The sequence below is a fragment of the Poromitra crassiceps genome, assembly GCF_964638095.1.
Source record: "Poromitra crassiceps genome assembly, chromosome: 27".
Taxonomy (NCBI): domain Eukaryota; kingdom Metazoa; phylum Chordata; class Actinopteri; order Beryciformes; family Melamphaidae; genus Poromitra; species Poromitra crassiceps.
Window position 1 is genome coordinate 6370901 of NC_139650.1, and position 10848 is coordinate 6381748.

A 10848-nucleotide genomic window follows, 5' to 3' on the forward strand; every position below is an offset into this window, starting at 1 on the left:
TTGTGTGTATTTGGAGTGCATGTGTATTTTGTTGTGTTGTGTGTATTTGCAGTGCATGCATATTGGTTGTGTTGTGTGTATTTGCAGTGCATGCATATTGGTTGTGTTGTGTGTATTTGCAGTGCATGTGTATTTGGTTGTGTTGTGTGCATTTGCAGTGCATGTGTATTTGGTTGTGTTGTGTGTATTTGCAGTGCATGTGTATTTGGTTGTGTTGTGTGTATTTGCAGTGCATGTGTATTTGGTTGTGTTGTGTGCATTTGCAGTGCATGTGTATTTTGTTGTGTTGTGTGTATTTGCAGTGCATGTGTATTTGGTTGTGTTGTGTGCATTTGCAGTGCATGTGTATTTTGTTGTGTTGTGTGTATTTGCAGTGCATGTGTATTTGGTTGTGTTGTGTGCATTTGCAGTGCATGTGTATTTGGTTGTGTTGTGTGTATTTGCAGTGCATGTGTATTTGGTTGTGTTGTGTGCATTTGCAGTGCATGTGTATTTAGTTGTGTTGTGTGTATTTGCAGTGCATGTGTATTTGGTTGTGTTGTGTGCATTTGCAGTGCATGCATATTTGGTTATGTTGTGTGTATTTGCAGTGCATGTGTATTTGGTTGTGTTGTGTGTATTTGCAGTGCATGTGTATTTAGTTGTGTTGTGTGTATTTGCAGTGCATGTGTATTTGGTTGTGTTGTGTGCATTTGCAGTGCATGTGTATTTAGTTGTGTTGTGTGTATTTGCAGTGCATGTGTATTTGGTTGTGTTGTGTGCATTTGCAGTGCATGCATATTTGGTTCTGTTGTGTGTATTTGCAGTGCATGTGTATTTGGTTGTGTTGTGTGTATTTGTAGTGCATGTGTATTTGGTTGTGTTGTGTGCATTTGCAGTGCATGTGTATTTGGTTATGTTGTGTGTATTTGCAGTGCATGTGTATTTGGTTGTGTTGTGTGTATTTGCAGTGCATGTGTATTTGGTTGTGTTGTGTGCATTTGCAGTGCATGTGTATTTGGTTATGTTGTGTGTATTTGCAGTGCATGTGTATTTGGTTGTGTTGTGTGCATTTGCAGTGCATGTGTATTTGGTTGTGTTGTGTGCATTTGTAGTGCATGTGTATTTGGTTGTGTTGTGTGTATTTGCAGTGCATGCATATTTGGTTGTGTTGTGTGCATTTGCAGTGCATGCATATTTGGTTATGTTGTGTGTATTTGCAGTGCATGCATATTTGGTTATGTTGTGTGCATTTGCAGTGCATGCATATTTGGTTGTGTTGTGTTGTGTGTATTTGCAGTGCATGCATATTTGGTTGTGTTGTGTGTATTTGCAGTGCATGTGTATTTGGTTGTGTTGTGTGTATTTGCAGTGCATGTGTATTTAGTTGTGTTGTGTATATTTGTAGTGCATGTGTATTTGGTTGTGCTGTGTGTATTTGCAGTGCATGTGTATTTTGTTGTGTTGTGTGTATTTGCAGTGCATGTGTATTTAGTTGTGTTGTGTGTATTTGCAGTGCATGCAAATTTGGTTGTGTTGTGTGTATTTGCAGTGCATGTGTATTTGGTTGTGTTGTGTGTATTTGCAGTGCATGCATATTTGGTTGTGTTGTGTGTATTTGCAGTGCATGCATATTTGGTTCTGTTGTGTGTATTTGCAGTGTATCTGTGTATTTGATTGTGTTGTGAGTATTTGCAGTGTATCACGTGTTGTCAAATTGATGACGTTTTCTTAATTAGCTTGTGCTTTGTCTATTTGCATGCTTTCCATAATGTTGCAGTGCATTGAGCTCTCTCAGCCACCGTATAGGAATACCCGTTCTGTCTGTTCTAGTTCTATGCCCCTGGCTGGCTCTGTTCTGTCTGTTCTAGTTCTATGCCCCTGGCTGGCTCTGTTCTGTGCTGTCCTGTTCCCATGAGAATGATCTCCAGTTGGGGCAGAAGCCGTTCCCTCTGTAACCCCTCTGCCTTCCCCCAAAGGACCCATCCGCTAACCCGGCCCTGTCAGACTGAAGATGTCTGCCTGAGCGGAGCAGACAGCAGACTGAGGTCAGACCGTGCTGAGAATAACACTGTGTTATGTCACTAAAGAAGTGGGTGGTGGTGAGATGTATAAGAGCATGCAGCTTTGTGACCAGCAGAGGTTTAACACTATGGTGCAGCCACTTCTATAAGTAACAGTGGGTTCCTCTTTCCATCGCTTTCTCTCACCTTTGATGTAATCTCCCATCTTCACTCCTTCTTCTCTTCGTCTTCCCTTTCACTTAAAGAGACAGGCACACATCCTGTACAAGCCCATGCTGCAACAGAGGGGGCAGCTTACGTGGGTTGCGGTGGCAAGATGGGGTATAGGCACGGACGGCATCTCAGTCATGTCTCTTAGTCAATGCCGCCCTCTAGAGCAGAGGTTCTCAAATGTTTTTTCAGTCAAGGAGCCCTTACAAGATAGAACATGTCTGGGTTCTGATTTGTGATTTTGAGCTAAGCTTAATTGTTTACGCGGTAACGTGCTTGACTTTTAAATTGATAGGTTTGTTAGATTGGAATGTAATCCATGAACCATTTTAGATTTAAAGCATACAATATTTTCGTTGAACTATGAAGCTTAAAAAAATATATATATATTTATATTTTCCTGAAAACTTTTCGCGGACCCCCTTGCAAAGTGCCACTTTGAGAACCACTGGTCTAGAGGCCATGTGTTGAAGCACATCACTTTCCTTTCCTTTCCACCAGACTGACTCACCTGAACTTGGCTTCTGTAGCCCACCCTGCAGAATACTGGGACAGGGTGGGAAAAACATCAAGGATGTAGGATTATCCAATCAGCGCAAGAATATATATATATATATATATATATATATATATATATATATATATATATATATATATATATATATATATATATCAGACCATACTGCTTGCTGCTGAGTCAGTGAGGATGACCATACAAGGCATCAGATCCACTGAGAGCAGAGAGCAGTTAGGACAGGAGATTAGTGAGGGGCAGAGAGCTACCGGACCCTTTAACTCTCTCTCTCTCTCTCTCTCTCCTCCTCTTCTTAATGTCTCTCGCTCTTTCCCCTTTCTGTCTGTGTTCTTCTGTTTCTCTCTTCCCTCTTCCCTCTTCCTCTCTGTCTCTCTCTTCTCCTCTCTTCCTCTCTGTCTCTCTCTCTCTCTCTCTCCTCCTCTTCTTAATGTCTCTCGCTCTTTCCCCTTTCTGTCTGTGTTCTTCTGTTTCTCTCTTCCCTCTCCCCTCCTCCTCTCTGTCTCTCTCTTCTCCTCTCTCTTGATGTCTGTTCTCTTGTATTCTTGTTTGTATCTCTCTTTCTCTCTCTTTCTCTCTCTCAGTCTGAGTCTCTCCCTCCCTTTCTTCCTTTACACTGTTGTGTAATATCTGTCCCACACTCTGGGGATGTCTGTCCCCTCTCTCTTCTTCTACAACTGTTTCTCTCCTCTTCTGAGTCTCTCCCTGTCTCGTTCTCTCCTCTCTCTCTCTCTCTCTCTCTCTCTCTCTCTCTCTCTCTCTCTCCCTGTCGGTCTCCCCTCTCTCTCCCTTTCTATTTTATCTCACTTCATGTCTGCCCCCCTGTCTCTATTCTCTCCCTCTCTCTATTTGTTTCTCTATCTGCATGTTCATTGTCAACCCCGATCTCTCCCTCCCTCTCTCTCTCCCCCACTCTCTCTCTCTCTCTCTCTCTCTCCCCCTCTCTCTCTCTCTCTCTCTGGCTTCTTCTGTCTTCTCTTGCAGCCCATGCACACACAGGCATGGCACTGGAACAGACCTCCCTCAGATCTCCCTCTCTCCCTCCACTCCTCCTCCCCCCTCTTGTCTCTCCTCCCTCCCTCATTCCTGGTGTTCCCAGATAAGAAGGGGGCAGAAGTATTTCTCTCCGGCCACTTGTGAAACTGGAGCTGCTGGATGGGAGGCAGCAACAAAAACTCTCTCTTTCTCTTTCTCTCTCCCTCCCTCCATCTTTTCTTTCATTTCTGGACGTGTGCAGACTGAGAGGTCATTCAGGTGCGCTCTCTCTTTCCCTCAACGCATCCTTGCCTTTCAAGAAATGCCTCCTCAATGTCCTTCTCTCACTGGGTTTGGACACTGCTCATTCAGCATCCTCGTTTTGATTCACCTCCTCCATCTCTTTTGGTCTGTCGTTTAAGCCTATACGTCAAATCCTGCTCCCTCTGTCTCTCCTCTTTCTCTGATATTTGTGTCGGCATACACCTTGTCCAGAGTGTGTCTGCTGGACCTGCTCCGCTGCGAGCCAACTGAAACTTCTCCAAAAACAACTGAGACCAAATCAAGGTGAAGGGCGAGCGAACAAGGAGGAGAAGAAGAAGAAGACCGGACTGCACCTGGTGACCATCTCATCTCATGGGCATCGACCACGAGCGGGCGACGAAGGAAGGGGGGAGCAGAATCGACACAACACTGCAGGACAGGTGTTGCTTTTTCTGGGTGTGGGTTTTAACAAGTGATCTTCAACAAAAGTGATTGTCTGGACGTCAAAGAGACGAGCACCATAATAGCGACTCGGTGCCGACTCAAGAGCCTGTGGATCGACGAGTTCGGGAACTCAAGCACCGCCATGTTTTCCTAGGGTGAATTGGGCCCGAACGAGCTCCTCTTGACCTCCTCTTTGCATTGAGAGAAATCACTTGGGGCTGCAGGAGAGAAGGAGCGCCATGAAAGGCTCGGGGCCCGTCCGGGGGTCCATACTGCTCCTGCTGCTGCTCTGGACCCTGTCGGTCGTCTCCGGCGCCGCGAGCGGAGAGCGAGGAGGACGAAGCCAGAGGAGAGGAGGAGGAGGAGGAGGGGGCGGCGGCGGGGGAGGAGGAGGAGGTGCGGAGAGGAGACGGAGGTTCCACCGTATCCAACACGGCCAGTGCAGCTACACCTTTGTCCTGCCGGAGCTGGACGGGTGCCAGGGCGGAGGACCACCGCCGATGCCACCGGAGCAGCACGGCGGCACGAGCGTGGTGCAGAGGGACGCGCCGCCCGTCCACCCCGAGTGGTCGGCTCAGAAGCTGCAGCACCTGGAGACGGCCATGGAGAACAACACCAAGTGGCTGCAGAAGGTAAGAGACCAACGAGCGAGATCATGGATGAAGACATGTTTGGAGAGAAAGTGATAGGAGCAGGGTGGGGATTTTGTCATTTTAGGGGCGTGGCCATCCGGCCTTCGACATCGCAAAATGTTTTCAGTGCACAAGAGTCACATGCCAGGGCAGAAAGGCCTTTGCTCTATTGACATTGTGAAGAGCGTTTTCTTTCTGAAATGTGTGTTAAAATGAGACAATGACACATCCTTTGCATAGAGCAGCTACATTAAACTGAGACCACTGATGCTTTTAAAGCAACTGACAGTAGCAGGCTGGTAGCAGCAGGGCACTGCCAAGGTGGCCTTTAAGCTGGAATTATGCTCAACGTTTGGACTGTCGCACGGAAATGAGAGACACGGGATCCTCACGAGGAAACGTGTGGAGCTTTTATACTCTGTGCAGGTTTCTGCTCGCGGAAGCATCACGGCCAAGAGGGAGGCGCAACGGAGGCCATGGCCTCTGTGTAGCCTCTGAGTAATACTGGATAGGAGGCTTCTTAGTTTTGATTGTGGGAGATTAAGTGGTGGGTGCTCTGTGTGTGTGTGTGTGTGTGTGTGTGTGTGTGTGTGTGTGTGCGTGTGCGTGTGCGTGTGCGTGCGCGTGTGCGCGTGTGTGTGTGTGTGTGCGTGTGTGTGCGTGTGTCTGTGTGTGTGTGTGTGTGTGTGTGTGTGTGTGCGTGTGTCTGTGTGTGTGTGTGTGTGTGTGTGTGTGTGTCTGTGTGTGTGTGTGTGTCTGTGTGTGTGTGTGTGTGTGTGTGTGTGTGTGTGTGTGTGTGTGTGTGTGTGTGTGTGTGCGCGTGTGTGTGTGTGTGGTTCTAGTCATAATGAGAAAGAGATTCAGGGCACTCCAAAGTAAGATAAAAAGCTTTTATTGCATCATGTATTATATTATGAAAATGTGGCATAGTTTAACTTTTCATAATGAGTCGCCAAAATAGAACAAAGTCTTCTTCTTTTTAAGCCGATTCAGAGTGCCTTGAATGTTGAATCTGGTTGTGCTCTTGTGTGGAGATGAAACACTAGGTGACAGTGAAGAAGACCACAGGTCCAATACGAAAGAAAGGAAAGTCTCCTCTGCTCTGTGTGTGGAAGTTTGTAATCAGAACATCTTTATTGAGACAAACGTCTCCTTCATGGAGGGCTACAGTCCTACTAATTATGATCAAGTTCAACAGATGGTGTGTGGCAGCTTTTTCTCTCTGCTCTTGTTTGGAGAGATTGTGTGTGTGGAGAAAAACATTACGAATGAGACTGCACAAAGCGGGTAATAGTCATCAATAGGGATGTTCGATATTGGCTTTTTTACCGATATCTGATAATGTCCAACTCTTAATTTCCGATACCGATATCAACCAATATCAACCGATACCGATATAAGCGGGCTTTTTTTCCACCAAAATTTCACGTAACAAGTTACATAATGTAGCTTAATGTAGCTGAAGAGTTTAATATATAATATGCATGTTGTGTTAAAGTTGTAAGTGTTAGAGAAGCGAGCTTGTGACCAGAAGGTCGTCGGTTCAATCCCTGGGACCGGCAGGATAAATCTGGGTGGGGAAAGTGAAAAGGCAGCGCTTGCCCCTCCCTCATTACCACCACTGAGGTGCCCTTGAGCAAGGCCCTTAACCCCAACCGCTCCAGTGGAGCTGCTCAGTGGCCAACAGATCAGACTGTGGTTGTACTGGTCAGCTTCCAGGTATGAATGTGTGTGTGAATGTGAACAGGGCACTCCTGAAAAAGAGAGCATTGCTCTCAGTGAGACTCCCCCTGTATTTAAAAAAAAAAAAAAAAAAAAAATCGGCATGAAAACCGATACCGATATTTTCCGATATCGATTTTTTTATGCTAATATCGGCCGATAATATCGGTAGGCCGATAATATCGGACATCCCTATAATGACATTATTAAAAAGCTCATTCAGTGTTTATATACTGACCCACAGCACAATCACTACTACTGCTATACAATTGTACATTCTATAGCGCACTATAGCACACCATGTCATTGGCTACATTGTAATCTGTGTCAGAATTGGATTATCATGTATTGATCAGAGAGGCCATTTACACCTGGCATTAACATGCGTTTTCTGCCATCAGATTGCAATCCGATTGTATTTTATCACTTCAGCCTGATTCCATTTACACCTGGCACTAACATGCGTTTTGGGTGAACAGATTGCAATCCGATTGCTCTCCAGCTCGAACGTCATCACGCGCGCGCCCCCTGAACGTGTGCATGCATGTTTGCATACATGCACAGGGAAATAGAGGTTATTGTTAAGCTCAAATGCACAGTGAACGTCCCCTTCACCTGGACAAAACGATGGCCGATCACGCAGCACTGCATCTATTTCTTTATAAAAAGGACACGTTGCTATCTCTGCCCCTGCCACTTTTCTTGTTCTTGTCCTTGGCCTGTCTGTAAGCCGTGTTTCCATTACCCTCAGAAATGCGCAAAATCTAAATATCGCAATAAAAATCGGGTAATGCAAACACGTAAATTTCGAAAAACATATTGCATATAATATTGCAAAAAGCTTTTGCGCTCTCATGAAGTAGTTTTTCAGACGTGTCGATATAGCAGTTTTCTCTGTAGGTTATTCTCCCATGGAGCTGTTTGACACTGGGTCCGAGACACACACACATACATACGTTTTCCGTGCATGTCATTGGCTGTAACCACCTGTGTTGCGTTCAGGTAACATCCTAAATTACAACGTTATACAATTGAGAGCATAATTTCTCTTTTATATCAACACTTCTCCTTTGGAAAAGGAGCGGAAAATGAAAGGAAAATGAGGGAGAAAGGGTTCGATAAGCCGTGGCAAAACCTCCGCAGCAAAACTTTGAAGCAACGCTACCTAGCAGAAATAGAGTGTTGTGCAAAAGCGGAGCGGGGGGGGGAGAAAGAGAATTTTTAGCCGGTGGGTGACAGGCTGCCTGTGTGTGTGCGCATTTGACACAGCGGCGAGATGAGGGCACACACCGGTGCGGTGTATTTCCGTATGGTAGTTGCTGAATGCGTTTTGAGAGGACGCATTGCATTTACACTTGTGTTAAATGTTGTCATAATGCGTCCCTGACCACCTCCGGAGGTGGTTTGGCCGATCAGATTGCAATCCTTCTTCAATGCGTTTTGGGGGTGTTTACACCTGTACTTTCAAGTGATAAAATACAATCGGATTGCAATCTGATGGCAGAAAACGCATGTTAATGCCAGGTGTAAATGGCCTCAGAGATGGCAGAACATCACATGAGCAAATAGAGGGAGTTATGAGGACATGATGGGATGGATTCTGTGCTTGGTGTCTTAATACTGCATGTTGTCACAGAGACCCAGGATCTCTTTCACACAAGCCACAGCAATTGCTACAGCAGCTGTGTGGAAATGGTGTGTGTGTGTGTGTGTGTGTGTGTGTGTGTGTGTGTGTGTGTGTGTGTGTGTGTGTGTGTGTGTGTGTGTGTGTGTGTGTGTGTGTGTGTGTGTGTGTGCAGTGGTGTAATGTAACTAAGTATAAATACTTAAGTACTGTACTTATTTAAGTATTTTTTCTGAGTATCTGTACTTTACTTGAGTAATTATATTTCTGTCAGCTTTCACTTTTACTCCACTACATTTCTCAAATAAAATGGATACTTTTTAAAATATCAAGTAGGCTACTTTAAGGAGGGAGGTGTGTGTGTGTGTGTGTGTGTGTGTGTGTGTGTGTGTGTGTGCGGGTGCGCGGGTGTGTGTGTGTGTGTGTGTGTGTGTGTGCGCGCGTGTGTGTGTGTGTGGGTGTGGGTGTGTGTGTGTGTTTATATCACACTATCACCACCGAGGTCAAAGATCAGTTGTCATGGAGCCAACTTTGCTGAAGGAATGCAGCGGTAAAGAACGGAACTGTATTTGACAACCCTAGTGGACAGTCACTGACACAACAGGCTGAAGACGAGTTGCTTTACAGCTGATTATGTTGACAGTAAACATGTTTCATTTCTGTAACATGTTTCATTCCCCCCCCCCCCCCCCCCCCGCATCAGCTAATCTAAAGGCACATGTGATTGGCTGCTTGTTCACCAAAGCGACACTAAAGAGGAGGGAAAGGGAAGAGACTCAAATCTTAACGGGAATTTTAAATGTCAATAGCCAATGAAATTCGAGCTTGCGACAGAGGAAGAGACAGGAGGAGGGGGGATATGGACATTTTGCATGGGGCCACTTTAGACACGTGTGTGATCTGAGGTGGAAGAATGACGTACAGTGTCTCTACTGTAAACGCACCACACAGCAGCTTCCTGGGCTTTTACAGTTGTCATCTGTCATCTACTGATGCCAAAGCAGTGCAGAGGCCAAAGCAGCTGACCCACAGAATGGATGGAGTGGGTCACAGCACCAGGTGTGTGTGTGTGTGTGTGTGTGTGTGTGTGTGTGTGTGTGTGTGTGTGTGTGTGTGTGTGTGTGTGTGTGTGTGTGTGTGTGTGTGTGTGTGTGTGTGTGTGTGTGTGTGTGTGTGTGTGCGTGCGTGCGCGCGCGCGCCCGTGTGTGCGTGCGGACGTCAGATTCATCATCATTAGGATAGTTTAAAACAAGAATAAGAGCCGCAGTCAAGCTTGAATAATGCTCCCATATTTGGTATTTGGGGCCCTATAACACTATACAGTATGAATCATAATTCTTAGAGAAGGAATGTTGAGTTGACATGTCTTTCTAACATGTTGTGTGTACAGTAATCTACAGAAGTTTGATGTGCAGATAGAAAATAATCGCTGGAGCTCTCCTGAACTAAAATGCTTTATAGGCAGCCCGGTATCCTGAGATTTCATGAAATCAGCACCATGTATAGTTTACCTGACTAGCTGTATAACCTTAAACTATTCACACCTATCTCGTTTGGAGCAGTTGTTCCGAAACGGAGAGCATTTTCCCCCTTGGTGCGGTTCGTTTGGGAGAGTGTGAACACAGCAATCGCACTCGGATGCGGGACAAAACAAGCGGACCGAGATCGGCAAGAAAGGGTGGTCTCGGTCCGCTTCCAAACGAACTCTGGTGCGGTTCGTTTGTGGTGAGAACGTGAGCCGACCTCGATCCGCCACAACAGCAGTAAACGGTGCGCATTTTTGGATAAACCAGCTGCCGTAGTCAGCTGCGCTGTGCGTAATGGCCTGAAGAACGAACATTTTTATCGTTTAAAAACAAGGGGTCATCCCAACATCTTTCAGATCCTGTTTTGGCGACTTGTGACTTGCATCGATAAACTTTGGGGGATTTTTGGATCATCACATCAGCAGTTTGAACTCAATCAACTTACCTCGGACCATGGGAAGCAACGTTAATGTGTTGAATCTCTACGGATTTTGCCTGTTTGTGTGCGGTGTGCTGCGCAGCACACCGCCCTCTCTCTCCCTCTCTCTCGCTCTCTCTGGTCTCCATTCAATAAATGAAAACAAATCGTGGTAATCAGAGCCAGCCTTCTTTGTGATAAGATTGTCTGGTTCAATCAGACTGATTGCATGTCTTCCTCGAAATGTCCGTTATTATTAAATTATTCCTGACAGGACAGGTGTTCATATAGCCTATGTCTCGGCTAATCCTCATCTCCGTGATAGTAGCCTAATAGCAGAATTTGCGAGGGTCTTTGATCTTCTATCTCCAAATTCCCAATAGCCTAAATAGGCTAAATAAATACATAGGCTTACATAGGCTACATAGCATACATTAATAAATAAATAAAGAACTTTCTCCCTCTCTCTCTCTCCCGATCCCTCCCTCTTTCTTTCTT

General features: G+C 45.6%; 1 protein-coding gene across 1 annotated transcript in view; it reads left to right on the forward strand.

The window, feature by feature from the left end:
- Nucleotides 1–4667: 4667 nt before the first annotated feature.
- The window catches only part of angpt4 (angiopoietin 4), a gene marked incomplete at its 5' end in the record, with an annotated part of 83393 nt that continues 77212 nt past the window's right edge, over nucleotides 4668–10848 (forward strand). Inside the window, one exon of the mRNA XM_083661653.1 lies at nucleotides 4668–5060. Within this exon, the coding sequence (XP_083517779.1) occupies nucleotides 4668–5060 (393 nt within the window). The remainder of the gene's footprint in view (nucleotides 5061–10848) is intronic.